The 18956-nt window shown below is 36.5% G+C and overlaps 1 protein-coding gene across 1 annotated transcript in view; it reads right to left on the bottom strand.

Annotated features, from left to right (window-relative positions):
- The window catches only part of LOC126278873 (dynein axonemal heavy chain 2), a 914655-nt gene that overhangs the window by 779317 nt on the left and 116382 nt on the right, over positions 1-18956 (bottom strand). Inside the window, 1 exon segment of the mRNA XM_049979148.1 lies at positions 14225-14390. Within this exon segment, the coding sequence (XP_049835105.1) occupies positions 14225-14390 (166 nt within the window).

Raw genomic sequence — 18956 nt, 5'->3', positions numbered from 1 at the left:
CTAGGCAGCCGTTGATCTCTTCCATTTTTTCTGAAAGAAAACATTTTATTCATAATGACACATCTGGTGACATCTGACGACTGTTTCTAGCACCACAAGCATGCATTCCAACAGAGTTTTACCTTTACACTTACACTTGTGTGCCACAGATGGAACACTATTTGCAGAGGATGCGGACTTCGATAGAGGACATTCCTGTGATGGCTGCCAATGCGCAAGCGTCCCCGTGCCAGTTTTTGCTATTAAGCTGACACTGTAAACTAGCAGTCTCCAACAGCAGACATCTTAAGATGGATGAACGGTTGCCAGCCAAAATATTGTGGCAAGATTTTAACATGATCTGTCTGCAACCTCGAATTCTCACAAAAAAAAAAAAAAAATAAAAAATAAAAAAAAATAAAAAAAAAAATGGAGAGAGTGTTGAAGATTTCGACTAGGTTCAAACATCTTCCAAATAACCTAGGTTTAGGCTTACAAGAGGAACTGGCAGATAACAGAACACCGCAATTAAAATTTTTGAAAGTACCTTTGAATATATTTTGGTTGAGCAGAGTTATTTACCTTAAAATTTGTATTAGAAACGTCTGTTTCCTACAGTGAGCTAAAGCTAACAAGTCATTAATAAATGCATGAGCCTACTCCTATTTTACAATAATAATTGATTACATAATAGTGTAATAACTCACAATTATATTAAGGTTCAGACGATTTTGAGGGGTCAGGCATTTTGGTAGGCCAAGTTGAGTCTAGGCCTGTCTCGATGTACAGTGAGTAATAAAAGATTGCAGAATGCTGGCTTAGTGGACAGGAGGACAGATGAATCTTCTGCGTGAATGGTGGAAGAATTGTTTTCCTAACCTCACCTGAATATGCTCTCTTTTAGTCTTCTACTAACAAAATATAAAATAACTGAATAGTCTGGTAATTAATGTAGTCCACACCAAAGTGTTCTTTAGTCAGTCTTAGAAAAATGTGGTCATGCCTCTGGAAGTGTCAGCTCAGTTCGACATCCACCAGGAGAAGACAAATTAGCTCTGTCTTTCTTCAGTTATTTTGAGATAACTGAAATTAGACAGCAACAGAGGTAGAAGGGCTCAAATGAGTGCCTAGTCAATTGTAAAAGATACTTGACAAGAAAAAGAAACATGAAAATGTTACATCAAACCAAGAAACTGAACAGAAAGAGTTATGTCACAGACAGGGGATATATGATATCTTAGAAGCTCCCTCAAAATGTATTCAGAATGAAACGAAAAGGAAGAATACGAGATAGTCAGGGCAAAAGGAGAACAGAAGACATATTCCAAAAGACAAAGAGGAACAGATGATATGACTCCAAATGATAGGAACCCTACCCATATTTTATCCTTGGAACCCCTCTGTGGAAGATGTTTGACCAAGACCACAAAATAAAATTGGCCTTTAACCTCACAGAATGAGTAATGTTACGCTTTTCTTCCGTAGCCCCAAAAATTGGCCTGATTCCTCGCTATGAAGAAGATGAAATCAATGCCTGACATCTTTGTCATTTCTCTCTAGTATTTAATACCAGCAAATCACTCCTTATGGTGGCCAAGGAATAAACACACAAAAATAAAATATATGGAACAAGAAGAAGTACTCACAATATGCACCATGATGGTTAACCTAGTCCCCCTTATCGATAATATAAAAGCATTACCCTTCCCTTAGTAAGTTATTTAAACTCATATTTCATAAATAACAAAGTTATGAAATTACCATGACCTAATACAATTTTTTTATAAAACCCCATGGGTTCAAAACAGTTCCTCTTACAACTAAATTATAGTTGATTATGGACATCCAGTGTTGGCTCTGAAAGGCCTTATTGTTTCTGTAATTCTAGGAACTGGTTTCTTCATGAATAATGGGGTCATTATAGATTTCTCTAAAGGGCTGAAAAATACGGTAACTACAAGGGTCTGTTCATTAATAAGAAGACATGTAAAGATAGTATCTGACTTAATTGATAGTTGACCACTGATGGTTGACATCTCAACAGTCCTTTGTGCAATTAAGCTTAAAACAAGGATATGAGTAAAGCTTGTTGTCAAAAGACCAAACTAAATGTGGGGAAACAATCAAATACTATCACTGTTTAAAATGCATCAACAAGTGTTTTCAGTACAGTTTTCTGGCATTAAACAGTGTGAGATGACACAAACAGAAACAGATGGGAAATGGATTTGAAATAAGATGTGAGATGAGCAAAAGAGCTGAAGCTGTTATGTCAAGGTAGGTGACATAGCAGAGCTGGGAGGACAGTTGTCAGTTATATTGTGTTCAGTACCAGAAGATTCACATGAGGTTGCTAGGGACTGAAAAGTGTGAAGAGAAATTCATCCCACTTTTCACAAAAGTCCAAGTGGCAGAGTAATCTGCCCATTCCAACTTAGCCTGCTTGACCACAAAGTTAAGTAAGAGAGTGTACCCAGCAGAAATTGAGATTTATGCTTTCCAACACACAAATTGTGTACACTAAACAGACCATTGCCAAAGTTACAGCAAGTATTATACAAAGATAATATAAATGAGTCATTCATTTTCAAAGCTCTATATTTTCCAAGGTAGCGACCAGGAAAATTCGCATTTTGCGATAAATGGAAAATAGGTGCAAATTCTGCCTCAAATGTAAAAACACGAAATTAGTAAATGGGTGCTATTTCACAGCAAATTGTATCCACATGAACTATTTTATGAGAGATACTTAGAAATAGTTTTATTTCTGCATATAAATATCTAAAATGTAAACAGTTTTCAGTTTCTGGTATTGTATGTTATCTGTCAAAGATCAATTTGGAAAGACAATGTGCATAAGAACCTGTTTGCAAAACAAAAGGTGTATGAATGCAATAAGGTATCAATCTGCTCAATGAGCTGCTGTCAGGCCAACAACGGATGGTCAAATGGTCTATTTAAGATACCCACCGAATAATAAAATGTAGGATTCAGCCATTGGACTAGCATTTTATAACAAAGAAATGTATATGTCTGTTTGTTAGCTAAAGCTCAAAAGATGATATAATGTGGACACTTTTAATGTGGAAAATTAGGTGGCAGATGTTTTGAACTGTGGTTGCACTGCATACGGCTACAGATCACATTTCAGCTACATCAAACAACATTGTGCTAACCTCACCAAGCAATTGCACAGTAGCCATCCCTGAATGCTTTGTGTTGTGTGTTGCTTGTTTCATTTTCTTATTTTGACATAAGTACAGCAACTAATCCTGGTCCATCAAGGATTTTGGTTACGACACAACACCTGAAGAGATTGGTGACCCCTATGATGGATGTGTCAGGCTTGTTTCCCTGCACCGGTCTTCTCCTCTCTGTCATCAAAATTCTAGCTTATTTACACTATCGCCTATAGGGCCCACACTCTGCATGGTAGCGATTGGAAATCAAAATCTGTAACAATTTTCAACTGTGCTGAAATTCTTCCCCGGATGTTAAAGCAGAGTTACCATTGATATGGTTCTACTTCTACACAAAGTGCCTTGTCAGTTCTATCCGTACTGTTTGCAAGTGTGGGTCCCACAGCTATGAATGCATTCAATTCACTGGTGGGAAAATGCTGCTGCTTGTCAACAAAAAAACATTTTTGAAATCTTAAATACAGCCAAAGGAAGAAAACCAACACCATTTCAGAAGAAAACAGTGTTGAAGTTTTGCAAAAGCAAACATTCCACTCAAAAAGTTCCCAAACAGAACTTTTTTTTAAGAGTCAGTATCAAAGAAATAAGGCTTTGTTTGTCTTCAATCATTTACCATGAAAACATTTTAAATTTGTGCACCTAATCACAAACAAAAAATAGATGTGAATTTCAACAACAAAAAATGTGAATAAAAAAAAACATACGAATTTGGCCAAAAATGGATGCCACATTTTCTGGTCCCTATTCCAAAGTATTATATGTAAAAATAGCTTGATGCAACAGTATTTAAACAAAAATAATCAGTTTTTGAAAATATAATGTAACTGGATGGATAAAAAACTACTTACAGAGTGGAGAGCATACACATAAAGGTATTAAAAGTCTGGAAGCTTACAGAGCCAGTGACTCCTTCTTCTGGCAGAATGGTTGAAGGAGAAGGAAGAGGGGTGAAAGAAAGGGTTGTTGTGATTTAGGAAAAGGGGTAGAGTTTGGGAAAAGTCACATGGAACCTTGGCTCAGGGGCAACTTACCAGATAAGATAAGAAGGAAAGACTGATTGTTGGGGACTGCACCGGGAAAGATTTGAAAATCTGAGAACTTAAAGGTGGAAGATGGGATAATATGCAGGTCAGAGATTACTGCTAAAACATCAGGCACGAGTTAATAAGAGTGAACAGCTAAGTGCACTGCATGTATCCGGGGTAGGAGGGGACGGTGAAAAATAGACAGTACAGAAAAAGAAAGATGTAGAAAACTAAAATGAAGTGAAGAAAGGAGTAGCTACTGTGAATAAATGCTGAGACAGAAGAAATTAATGTAAATTAACGCCAGGTGGGTGGCAAGAACCAAGGACATGTTGTAGTACTAGTTCCCACATGCAGAGTTTTGAGAAACTGGTGCCTAGGGGAAGAATCCAGATGGCGTTCAACTGTTATGTTTCAGAGCATTCTCTGCAACACGATATTGTGTGTTGCTGGTATACACCCTCTGCATATGCCCTACACACCCTCTGCCTATGTCCATCCATCCTAACTGATAACTCGGTGGTAATCATGCTGATGTAACAGGCCAAACAGTGCTTACATAACACCTAGTATACAATGTGTGTCATTTCACAGGTAGCTCTCCCTGTGATAGTATATGTTTTGCTAGTTACAGGGCTGGTACAGGTGATGACAGGAGGGTGTATACGGAAAATATTCAAGTGGGGATGGTCACATGGGTGGAAGCCATAGGGTAGGGAGATGGGTGTAGGAGGACCATAGGGTCTGACAAGGATATTACAGAGATTTGGAGGGCAATAAAAAGCTATTATTGGAGTGGTGGGTAAAATAACAGACAGAATGGACCTCATTTCAGGGAATGATTTCGGAAAGTCATAGCCTTGTCAAAATAGGTGATTAATACATTTAACACCAAGATAATAGTTAGTGACAAGAGGCGTACTCCTAAAATGTTTTTTGGAGGGGTTAGCAGTACCAGGGTTTGATGTGATGGCGTGAGAAATCTGTTTTGAACTAGTCTGGTGGGGTAATTATGTCCAGTGAGGGCTAGGTGTGAAGGGAGCTGTATTGCTGTAAAGAGTCTGCATCTGAAAAAAATACATTTGCCTCAAATGCCAAGGCTGTACGGGAGGGAACGTTTGACATGGAAAGGATGGAAACTATCAAAATGTAAGTACTGCTATTTGTTCTTAGGTTCAATGTGAACAGAGGCGCATAGCTTAGCTTCATTGAGGACAAAATCAACGTCAAGAAAAGTGGCATGGCATTCAGAATCAGGCCATGTAAAATTTAATTGGGAAAATGTATTTATAGATTAGAAAAATTTTAATGCCTCAGCCTCACCATGAGTTTATTGGCAAAGATGTCATCAATGTATTTAAACCAAACTAAGGTCTGAAGGCTTATGGATCCCAGAAATGCCCCCTCCAAGTGACCTGTGTAAAAGTTGGCACAGGTAGGAGTCATCCTGGTTCCCATGACTGTGTCCCTGATCTAGTAGTGTTTCTGCCTCTCAAACATAAAGTAGTTGTTGGTAAGTTTGTTGGTTGATTTGTGAGAGGAGACCAAACAGCAAGGTCATAGGAATGAAGTCAGCCATGCCCTTTCAAAGGAACCATCCTGGCATTTACCTGAAGCAATTTACGGAAACCACAATAAACTTGAATCAGAATGGGCGGACGTGCATTTGAACTGTCATACTCCTAAATCTGAGTCCAGTGTGCTAACCATTGCACCACCTTCCTCAGTGTGTTGGTAAGTACCAAGTTCATTAAGCCGAGCAGGAAGGATGTCATACGTTTGGAATCAGGAGGGTGATGACTGAGGAAATGTTCAGCGACATATACATATTTATCAATTGTAAAGCATTGCTGGGTCCACTACTTAGGTATATTTGAATGATAAGTCTTTTCTAATTTTAAAGGAAATGGCATGACAATGACCCATGTCTATGGGAGGAGATGAAATTATGTAGACCACCCCATTCTCACTGATGACATCTTGCAGTTCAGCCACTTAGTAGATGCACTTCTTGTGTTTTAATCAATTTTACTCTTAACAGGTAACAACACTTGTAAATTTTAAAGATATGCGTGGTCACAAGATTATAAAACTTTGTGGAATGAATCAAGATCAAATGTATTCACAGTTGAGATGGTTAACCAACTCCCTTACTTGTGGATCGACCTGTGATTTTTATAATGTTAAGGCACAATGAAACAATACCATTTTCTGCATTTTCATGTTACGATTGACTGTATGGTACTGGGCGCATTTATCCAATCTATATACTGGCAGAAGTAAAACTGTGAGGACAGAGCATGAGTCGTGCTTGGGTAGCTCGCTGGTAGAGCGAAAGGCTGTGGCGATACCTGTAAGACACCGCTAGCCCACGCCTCTCGCGGTGTGCGTTTAACCCCATTTAAATGACGCGCCAAGCGCGCGCCCAGCGGCTGTACGATTAATTAAATAATCGGCGTGCTAATCACAGTTGAAATCTCTGGTCCAGAGGGACGTGATGAGGCTGTGGTCCAGAGAGAGAGTAGAGTCAGTCGAGTCTTGTTCAGTCTTAAGAGTCGGTCGAGCTAGAAAGTGTCTTGTGAAATGATCATTCTGTGGATAATATTAGTGTGATGATTTCTTTTATATGTGTTGTGTTGTCTTCTTCGATGAGTAAAAAAAAAATATAGGTAAAATAAATTTTTGTGATGTCCATCAATAAGTTCATTCCAGTAAAAATAGAACCACTTCCCTTCACCTTTATTCACCCTTTTTTCTTTCTTTCCTTTCAACACAACAAAAAACAAAAAAATTACCATCCTCCTTTTTTTTTTTTTTAATTCCGGACATCACAAGGCAAAGGTCCCGAGTTCATCTGCCATGAAGTTTCATATCAGCTCACACTCCGCTGCAGAGTGAAAATCTTATTCTGTATATATTTATTAATTTATAAAAGATTGCTGAAGTTAATTTATATGTTTGGATTTATTTTTTTCTTTATAACACACACTTAGTATAAGTTCAGCATTTGAAACTGTTGAAAATATTTACTATACATCTCAACAACACTTTTCATTCAGCTTTATTAATAACTCCTGTTGTCCACAGTCAATAATTAACTTGTTCCTACTTTCACTTAATTTGTTTTGACAACATAATTAGCTTCAATATTCACACTACTATTACTTCATATGTAAAAATTTCATTCCAATAGGCAAAAGTGTGAGTGTGTACTATCAACCACAACAATGAATGCAACTTGCCTACACAATTAAAGATTTGCACACTAGTCCCGAACCCTGCTCAGCTGTTACATAACTGTCATGCAATCTGGTGATGAAACATATTATACATTGGTAATCACACCATTTTGGGGTACTCACAATAAATCTGTTTTATCCTAAAAGAAACCACACACTCTTTTTATGTGAAGCCATATCAAATTCTTAGAGCTCATAAAGAAACAGTGGTAACTGAAACTGATTTTTTTATATCAGGTAATGCAGCACACTTTATAAACAAATTAGAAGTATTTTGAATATTTTTGAACCTGCTTAGGGTTATTAAAAAAATTACAAAGAAAATGATGCAATTTTTTTAAAATGCTTCCTTGAATTGAGGTACCATTTCATACAATTTTATAAATTTGAAGGAGACCAAATTTTTACCAGATATGCATGACATGATGGCTCAGGTACTAGACCCATTTAATTCCACCTATTATGTGTATTACAAGGATAAAACATATCACATCTTACATTTTAATTTTTATAATTTTTTTTCCTAATAAAAATGTTATTTTTTCTATGAATTTTTTCTACGATTTAGTTTAGTCTGCAATAAAGCTTAGGCCTACTGCATAAGTATGGACTATTGGCAATTTACAGAAAAAATTAGAGCAATGCTTTATAAACTTTAGGAAATATTTGTAACTGAATTCTAAAGAATACAACTTGCGAGAAATTGTGACTAAAGATATGAGTCCAATTAAACTGTGTCTCAGAACATTCCTGAAGTGTAGTCTTCATCCTGCAGCATTTCTTCATCTTAAAGCTTCCTCTTGGCATTCCTTTTAGCATTTCTTGCTTCTTTGGTAACGTACAGAGCGAATCTTTAAGCTTCATGCACCCACTGTCTGTCACACGCAAGCAATTGATCTCATATTAGAGACACATTTTATGCCTAAATTATTCAGGACTTCTGACCTTCCTGTCACTATATCATTGAAACATATTGCTGCATCTAGTACACCAACTTTTAATGTATTTAGTCCTACAAAAATATTCTTGAGCAATCTTTCCCATATGCAATGGCCAGTCCATAATAACTCTGAAGAAGGTCTATTTCAGTTTCTGTCAATCTGCTTCAGCCACCCGGAAATTTTTCATCAGATAGAAACTTCCCTTTCATTTCTCTTCATAGCTTCCTCAATCTAGCACCCATCCTCTTTTGCCAATGGGCAGAGCAATCCAAGTTTGTTACCAAGGTATCGCCATAAACATTGAACTCATTAATTTGATTGAAAACTTTAGAGTCCCCATTGCCTAGGTACTTCATATATCTAACATTATAAACGGGCACTGACCTCTGAAATATTTTTAGAGTTCCATCACACTCCATACTTCCACTGTAACCATCATAATTCTTAGGACACTGATGTTCAATATGTCCTTCAGTGTTACCATGGCTTGTGTGGCAGTACTTAGATTAGATTAGATTAGATTTACTTTCATTCCAATTGATCCATAGTGACAAGGTCCTCCAGGATGTGGAACATGTCAGAAAAACAATAATACATGACAAATATTTACAACAAAACAAATAAGCTAATGTACCTTCCATAGGTCCCAAGTGGAATGATCGTCATTTTTTTTATTGAACGCTATATGAAAGAATCATTTTACAAACACTAATGCACTTAATTTAAAATTTAAAAAAACGTTTTTTTATTTATGAGGTAATAAACATGTAATAGAACTACTACAATACTTATTTACAATGAACACATTACTGCACTGAAATGGTGCAGAAGTTGGATTGTACTTATATAGATCCTGTAACTTACCGAACAAAAGCGTTGGTACGTTGATAGAAACAATAACAAACACAAACACACACACAAATTTCAAGCTTTCGCAACCCATGGTTGCTTCATCAGGAAGAGGCAAGGAGAGAGAAAGACGAAAGGATGTGGGTTTTAAGGGAGAGAGTAAGGAGTCATTCCAATCCCAGGAGCAGAACGACTTACCTTGGGGGGTAAAAAGGGACAGGTATACACTCGCACACACACACATATCCATCCGCACATAACAGACACAAGCAGACACATGTAAAGGCAAACGTACCAACGCTTTCGTTCGCTAAGTTACAGAATCTTTGATATATACACAAGGCAGTTGGTCCTACTGAGAAATTCATCAATGGAGTAGAAGGAGTTGGCTACCAATAAATCCTTTACGCTTTGCTTAAACTGAATTTCACTGGTTGTTAAGCTTTTTATGGCTACTGGCAAGTTATAGAAAATGTGTGTTCCTGAATAATGCACACCTTTTTATACAAGAGTAAGTGACTTTAAATCCTTGTGAAGATTATTCTTATTTTTAGTATTGATTCCATGCATTGAGCTGTTGGTTTGAAAAAGTGATACATTTTTAATGACAAATTTCACTAAGGAATAAATATATCGGGAAGCAGTAATTAGTATCCTCAGTTCCCTGCAGGATGTTCTTGAGTTCACACCACATATAACACTTACTGCACGTTTTTGTGCCTGGAAAACTTTAACTTGGCTTGATAAGCACTCAACATCAACAACTTTTCCATTCTCCAGAGAAGTAGCTCTTACAACACCATTCAAGGAACAATTTCCTCGATGTTGCCATGTCCCATCAAGTGCTACAGCAATGTCCCTGGTTCCACTAATATTTACAGTTTCTTCTACTGCACATTTCATAGATGCTTTAGACATAACCATCAAGGCACCTAAAGGTATTTTTACATACTTGCTGAACCTACTGGGAGGAGCCTCTTTTCCTCTTACTACTGCATGCATTGCATACACTAACTTCAAATTGACATCATATGAATTATGCACAATGCTCAAAGTCATTTTCAAGGTAGATTTATTGCAGGATCTACACAGAACAACTAATTTTCATGCTAAACACTCCCTGCTACTTTGTTGTTGAGTTATTTCCAGGCAGCCTACGCCATCACATTGTTTACATTTCGCCACTTCCTTTATCAAAGACGATAAGATACCCACATCAACAACAACAAATCCACTACACATCAACAACAACAAATCCACTACACATCAACAACACAAATCCACTACAAACAGCATCACTGTTAAAACAAAAATTTGAATCACCAAGAGGTGTGCCATGTCGGAGTTTCTTCCCTGAAGAACTAATGCATGGGTTACTTCCAACAGTGTGGCTTACTTTGTTTGTGAACTGGTTACCACGGAATTTCCTTTAATTGAATTTCTTGATGCGTGGCATAATTCGTATTTACTGCACACTAAAGAATATGTACTTCCATAAATATATGTAGTACTTGGGCAACAAACATTCAGTAACACATAAACAAACTGCTTCAGCGAAACAAAAGTAAATACTACCAAAGATAATCATTTACAGACACTAGAAACCTGCACTGTTACCAACATATACACTGTATCATATGTATAATTGCTGGAAACAGAAAGTTCACAGTTATTTTGAAAATAATACTCGTTTCTGTAACAGAAATAAGGGGGGAAGGGGGGGGGGGGGAGGCATACATAACCATAACTTTAAAATTTGGTACATACAAGCAATTTTTCATTTGAAACCCTGTAATGTATATGTCAATGTAATTAGGAAAGACTACAGAATTTAATAAAGTCCTAAAAAATTTCAATCTTTTCACCATTTATAAGTACCATGTATCCTTAACGTCATTACTATTTGAAAGTGACTGAACAATCAACCATTCGAAGGCCAACTGTTACTGCTTGAGATTAACAGCGAGCAGCTGTCCTGGTGAACTTTTAAATGTTTGTGTGGATTGTAAGCCATCACCCTGGTTACCTAATGGTTAACTGTGAGACAATGTCTAGACTGTTAGCTGTAGCGGCTGTCTTGCCTTACTATAGGCATCAGTACATGTTCTATTCATTTGTTTTTGTTCTGTTCAAGACTTATTGGCAAGTGGCTGAAAATTTTGTTGTTTTGATGTGTGATTCACCTCTTTGCTCATGTTATGTGACTTGCCCTCAATTGACTGAACTTTTGCATTATTTCATTAAACCATTTATCACCTACTGTTATATGTTATTTGAAGTGGAAATAATCTAATTGCAGTTTATTTCAGGCCATCACTAAGCTCGTTTCCATTTTGTTAAGGGGAAGTATAATTAAATGTGGTGTTTGATTGGTAACTTGTAACAGATAGTTGTACATGGACATTGAAACTATAAGCATTAAAATTCTTGTCTTCAATGTTGATTGGTAAGCTTCAAGGTGGCATATACCATGAATGCACTGCATTATAATAATGGTTTATGTTACAGGGCAAAATGTGTTTGTTCTTGCTGTCAATTAATTGTTATAACTATCACTTGGTTAAAATAAGAAAAATCTTATCTCTGTGTTCATACTCACCCCGTTTATCGAATTTCCATCTAACAATTAATGAGTTCAGTGAGTAAGAGTTATTTTATTTAATGATGGGTTTGTTCCGTTGATGATGGCCACTGTTGTCTCACACTAATGTCTCTTTACTGAACTGTCTTTTATTTATATGCTTTTGCTACACCTGAATTAGGCTCATTTCTATTGCTTCGTAAGGTTTCTGTAATTACTGGTTACCACGTGTGTGACAGTTAATTTTAGTGCCATAGTACTAGTTTGTATATTTTTTTAGGCAAAGGTTAACGGCTTCTCACTCTGGAGCAGTTCTCTCATATAAATGCTCTAGTTAGAGGCTGAGTAATAAGGTGAAACTCTTTTGCAGATAATACCATTATTTGCTATTTTGTCTGTTTGAACTCCAATATTAACTATATCTCAGCTTTAAAAAAAATTAAAAAGTCATTGTTTATTTTAAAGGACTAATTTCTACATTTGGTATTTTTTGCCTATTTTTAAATTTTTTGTGGCCAGTCATCTAAATATCTATGTTGCCAAGGTTTTGCATGATTAAATTGCCATTTTGATAAAAGTGTCCACAAAATTTTGATGTTTAGGTCTCATCTAAAGTTGTTTTTTGTGTTTTTGTACATAAAGTTTGATAAATGAAACCAAATTTTTGCTGGCCCAGCACCTTACCATTCCCTGCACCCACTACTACCTATGGCTTCAGGTCTCAGGACAATGCCATAGCTTATTCTTCCCAAGGGTTTAAGATATAGAAAAGATGTCAAAAGGGAGCTTTATTATTGTGTATTTTTATTTGTGACGAGATAAGGAAAGGAAATAATGAAACTGTTTAGTGAACTAGCTTCCATTCAAAGAGCAGGCAACAGCATAATACCTATTTGTTCTGTGTATATTTTGAGCTTTTTATTTTGATTGTATTATGATGACAAATACAAAATCACTGTCAGATTATCTGTAGATGGATGGATAAATAAATAAGTAAATGGACTTGCTTAAGCACCATTTGGAGGACCCATACAGAAATTGTATTAAAAAAAACACCAAGGAAATTAAATATTATGTATATATCCTGGAAAACCTAATAGAAGTGTTGATGCAGAATAAATATATGCAGGGCATTTTGGCCCGCGCAAATGTACTATGAATTTGTCAAAACACCAACAATTCACAATATGTTAAAAGGATCAAGGAACTTTTATAAATTGTAAGGTTTGGCAGAGAGTAATAGTGGACACTGTGAATATTGGTACACAATTGTGTACTATAATTCTTAGAGGTTATGGAATTTGGTTGCTGTGAACCTTCGTGGATCACTGCCTCAAGACTGCAATACTGCAATACTGAACAGAGCTAATGATGTTCTATCCTACTAAGAGAGAATAACAAATCCATTATTAATTGCCTACAGAAGCACTATTTTGGTTAAGTGGTTAAGCCAACATAGTTATTGCAGATAACAATCCCTAATTTGTGGTCAAGGAATTCATGGAATTTTTAGCATGGGAAAAATGTACCATATCTTAATAGCCAAGTTCCATCCAAAAGATAAGCCTTGACAGAGGATAACGGCACTGTTTGGTCATATTAGAGAGTTTGGTCATATCTTCTGAATACATTATTTAAAGAACCAGAACCATTAGGCAAAAACATGCAGAATTTTAACTTACATTAAATCAAATACCCTATTCAGTTATGACATTATGTCCAACCTTGTGCCAGTTTTGGCACGTAGTGGAACGGCGTCAAATCCAAGGTCAGCTCATTGTGTATGGATGGCTTAATCAGGTAGTGGTTCAAAACTTTTGTTTGAATTTTGTGATGAGACAGTTCTTGTTTATAAAAGGCAAGTTAGTGCTTAAATTAGAGAAATAAAATTGAATTATATGTTCACATTTTATATAGAACCAAATAAAACATAAAAAAATATAACTACCTATTCCCGAATACATGTCTTGCTGCTTATCAGTGCTATAGGCCAACAAAAGATTAAACCAACCCTGGTATTATCCCAGGTCAATATGAATACAGTATCTGATCGCTGAATATACTGGGATTGAAATTAAAATCAAACAAACTATTTCTATTTAGGGAAAGAGGAAGGGGAAATTAAAACTAAAGTGAACATGGTGAAAAGAATATAATGATGTCAATGTTTTAGCACTTAATTATAGTTTCTAGTAAAATATATTAAAACACCATAAGATGCCAGAATTAAAAACTGTGGGAAAGAAACAAGATCTTCATCTAATGACTGATAATACAAACACAGAACTCTACTCGTATCTGTACATCAGAATTCAACTTTTAAACTATTTGTTATATTTAAAAAACTACTAACATTCTGTGTTTCTTGTTACATTAATTTGTGCATTTTAGATAAATGCAAATGAGTTACCTCTGCTGTCTTCTTTTCAAATAACTGTTTGAGGGCTGGTCGTTTGTAATAATGGTAAAATCCTTGCAATGCCTCAATGCCTTCCTCAACATTCTTGATGGTTTCAAAAACTTTTATTACTAAATTTTCTAAGATAACTTCAAGCTCTTTTACTTGATTTCTGAACCTGAAATGAGAGGCATTATGTTACTATTCAGTTAATGCACTTTCACACTCTTCAATCTAATTTTTTTAGTCTGATGGCAATTTTAGCCTTAAGTACTTGGTTATTTCTGTAATGCTCTAAAGACATCCTTAATTAAGTGTGCAACTCCTGTTTAAATCTTTCCTATCCCTGCCATAAATCGTTTTTTGTAAAAGTCCCTGATTGGTAAACAGCACTCATGAAATGGTCATGGGAGACCATGGTAACTTGCTTTGTGGGCAAATTGAAAGCATACTGAATATTTAATTGTTGTGACTGGTTCCAGAAACTGATTGTTAACTGTGAACTCAAAAAGTATCAAATCTTTTCATCTTTACATGCATTACTTTATACTTATATATCTTCAGAGTCACCTAGCAGCCTTACTGTATCTGACAATAGTTTAAAAACGGTGTGTTCTCTCAATCTAGAGCTAACAGATTGAAAATTCTTCCTATCACAGAGGCATGACAAGAAATCGCACACAAAACATTAACAATCATTCTTTGAAATGATTCTACTACTTTGGTACCTGATGTGGGTGGATGTTAGAAAGAAATGAGCACCATTTTGCCCCACCTTTGATATTTAACTTCACCAAAATTATTTTATATCCTTAATACATACTTATTTCACTAGACATCATCAAACTCTTCATAAAAATAAAAGCGCGCCACAACCATTAGTGCCAGCCTATCATAATACGACAAATTTAATTTGGGATTTAAGTTTCCATTGCTATTTATTTCTAGTTTCTAAGTATTACCTTGTCAGTTATTAACATTAATACATGAGGCTATTTCCCTTCTTTTTCTGACATGCAATTACATGTAATCCAATCCTTGCTATGTGGCGCACTATGCTTAACTCTTATTGGCACCAAGGAGAAATTTTCTGATAGAAAAAAACCCTTGTGTACCAACAGCACGTACTCTGCTACTGGGAACCTGCAATTCTCAATGAGATACTCTGGGTGAAATCATAACAGAATCAGTGGAGCCTCTGGTTAAGCCTTCGAATAATCTCCAGACCAACAAATAACTATCAGTCTTGGGGAAAATGCTACAATTTGCAGATCTAAACTTCCACCTGATGAAAGGTTCTCCTCCACTTAAAACGTCACCAAAAGGAGACATTAATGACATCAGAACCCATGTGTCTGGCCATTGGTACCAAGAATTGAACCTGATAATGCAGGAAGACCTAGAAGTACTCAGAAACTGCATCACAGAAATGGAATGCAGGCAAATGAATCAGAATTAGGAATGTTATCTCTCTCTCTCTTTTTCTTTCATCAGTTGTGACTCTCCATGACCCAAGAACTAAAGCATGCAAATTTCTTCTATTCTGCACTTTCTCCTATAGGCTTTCCAGGTTAGAACACATTACTTCTGTGACGACATCAATCCATTTCATCCTCTGACATCCTCTTCTTTTAGTGCCTTAGGTCTCCCGCAGCATGAGTACTTTTTTTTCTTCAGTGAAACATGTCTTCTCATGATGTGCCCAAAAGTAGGGCTGCTTTTGTTTTAGTTTGAGACCTTCCGGGGAGCACCCTGGTTTTATTTGCTCTAATACTGCCCCTTTGCAGTCCTTGGGACTGCCAGAAGTTTTCTCCAACACCACAATTCAAAGTAGTCTATTCTTCACCATTCTGCCTTTCTAATGGTCCATCACAGCTGGAAAGACCATAGCCCTTACAATACGTATCTTTGTTGTTAAAGTTATATCTCTGTTCTTTGAAACCTTGTCAAGGTATGATATTGCCTTTCTACCAAGTAATAATCATCTCTGATTTCATGGTTCCAGTCATCATCTGCATAAATCTGGGAACCGAGATAATTGAACGTAGACACTACCTCCATTGTTTCTCCTCCTATATGTCATGACTTGATAGGTGTACTTCCCATAATTTTTGTTTCCTTGACATTCTGCCAAAGACCAGCTTTTTCACTATCTTCTTTGACCTTCAGCAAGAGAATCTTTAACGCTTCTTCACTTTCTGCCAACAGTATACTATCATCTGCATATCTAAGGTTTTTTATATTTATCCCAGCTTCTTTAATTCCAGATTCTTCTTCATCTAGCAAATTATTCCTCATAAAGTGCTCTGCATACATACTGAATAATTAAAGTGTTAATACACAGCCTTGCCATGCCCCTTTCTGAAACTTGATCCATTTAGTTGTTCCATATATAGTTCACACCATGGCTTCTTGGTAAGCAACTCCATATGAGATGAATGAGGTGATCTGGTACTCCCATATTTTTAAGTACTTCCAATAATTTATTGTGACTGACACAGTGAAAGGCTTTGGCATAATCAATAAAGCAGAGATACACATCTTTCTGGAATTCTCTTGCCTTTTCCATAGTCCAGCAAATGATGGCAATTTGATCGCTGGTTCCTATTCCTTTACAAAATCCAGTTTTTTCTGCTGGTAGTTCCTGCGCTAAATACTGGTGAAGTCTTTAGAAATTCCCTTCCTTGTAATCACAATGAATACTGATCTTTTCCAGTCCTCTGGCCTCTGTTGTGTGCTCCATATTTTCTGACATATTCAATGCAGCACTTTCTCTGCATTCTTTCCAGTGTAATATAGCTTTGTAATATACAAATGCTTATAATTATGTAATATATTATGTAATATGCAAATGCTATATTCACCCTCTCGACACAACCATATTTGTGAGCAAATGTGATTATCATATCTTACAAACTGTTCAATGGAATGGAATGGAACCGACAAGTATTTTGGCACCAGTCATGTAACCTGAAAGAAGAATTTCTCACAAATGTACCCATTATGCTAATTTCCCACAAGTGTACCCATTCTCCTCTCTGTAAACAATACTGATAAAGGGTTTTTAAAAAATTTTAATGTTGTGAACGTTTCCTGGCAGTTATAATATGTTACTGGGAATTATATTTGCAGTTTTACAAATGCATTTGTGCTCCAATCATAAAGAATCGTCAACTACAGGATCAGAAACAGAATTTCATTATCTCATTACATACATACATAAATCATTGATTTAATGTATAGGGGACTCATTAATATATTTAACACAACATACAATGTGTCAAAAGAACCTAAAATGAATATTAACTTATGAACATCATTATAAGAACAAAAATAGTCAATCATTATAATGTAACTGAATAGATAAAAGATCTACTCACGAAGAAGTGGCACGAAAACACACATAAAAAAATAAAAAATTTAAAAAAAATACAAACCAACAGGTTTTACTTATGCAATTTTTCAGAGCCAGTGGCTCCTTCTTCCAGCAGAAGAATCAAGGGGAAAGAAAGAGAAATGAAGGGAAAGGAACTGAAAAGATTTAGGAAAAGGGGTAGAGTTTGGAAGAGTCACCCAGAACCCCTGCTCAGAGGAGTCTTATCGGACGGGATGAGAAAGATGGACTGATTGTTGGGGATTGCACCAGACGAGGTTTGAAAACCTGAGAGCTTAAATGTGGAAGACAAGGTCATATGCAACACAGCGATTACTGATAAAACATTGTGCACAAGTTAATATGACTGAAAAGCTAAGTGGTTTGTACATAACAGAGATGGGAGGGAGAAAGTAAAAAAAAAAAAAAATAGACATGGCAGAAAACGAAAGATGTAGAAAAATAAAATTGAGTATAGAAAGGACTAGCTACTGTGGAGAAATGATGAGACGGAAGAAAGTAATGTAAAGTAAGGCCAGGTGGGTGGTGAGAACCAAGGACATGTTGTAGGGCTAGTTTCCACCTGTGGAGTTCTGGGGGAAGAGTCCAGATGGCATGTGTGGTGAAACAGGCACGAAGGTCATGAATGTCATGTTGTAGAGCATGCTCTGCAATAGGATATTGTGTGCTGCCAGTACACACCCTCTGCCTATCCCCAACCATCCTAATTGATGACGTGGTGGTAGTTATACCAATGTAAAAGGCCAAACAGTGTCTACATAACAGCTGGTATACAACGTGTGATTTCACAGGTGGCTCTTCCTTTGATAATATATGTTTTGCCAGGATGCATAGGGCAAGTCTTGCAGTGGGAACAGTCACAGGGGCAGGAGCCATAGGGTAGGAAGATGGGTGCAAGAGCATAGGGTCTCACAAGGATATTGCGGAGATTGGGAGGGCAACTAAAAGCTATTCCAGGTGTGGTGGGCAGAATCTCAGACAGAATGGATCTCATGGGAGCATGATTTCAGGATGTCCTCACCTCATCAAAGTGGCTGATTAATACATTGAAGACAGGATAATGCTGAGTGACAAGTGGTGTTCACCGAATTTCTTTTTTTTGTAGAGATCAGTAGTGCCAGAATTGGATGTGGTGGACCAGGAAATCTGTTTTTGAAGTAGACTGCTGTAGTAATTATGTCAAGTGATTGTTGAGGTAAGAATGGTGGTGTACTGCTGTAAAGGAGCTGCATCCGAACAAATAAGTTTGCCTCAAATGCCAAGGCTGTATGGGAAGGATCGTTTGACATGGAAAGGATGGCAACTGTCAAAATGTTAGCAGTGTTGTTCATTTGTAGGTTTAATGTGGAC

This window comes from Schistocerca gregaria, chromosome 6 (genome assembly GCF_023897955.1).
Source record: "Schistocerca gregaria isolate iqSchGreg1 chromosome 6, iqSchGreg1.2, whole genome shotgun sequence".
Taxonomy (NCBI): Eukaryota; Metazoa; Arthropoda; class Insecta; order Orthoptera; family Acrididae; genus Schistocerca; species Schistocerca gregaria.
Note: the sequence above shows the minus strand (reverse complement) of the source record. Positions and strands in the feature narration are given on the sequence as shown.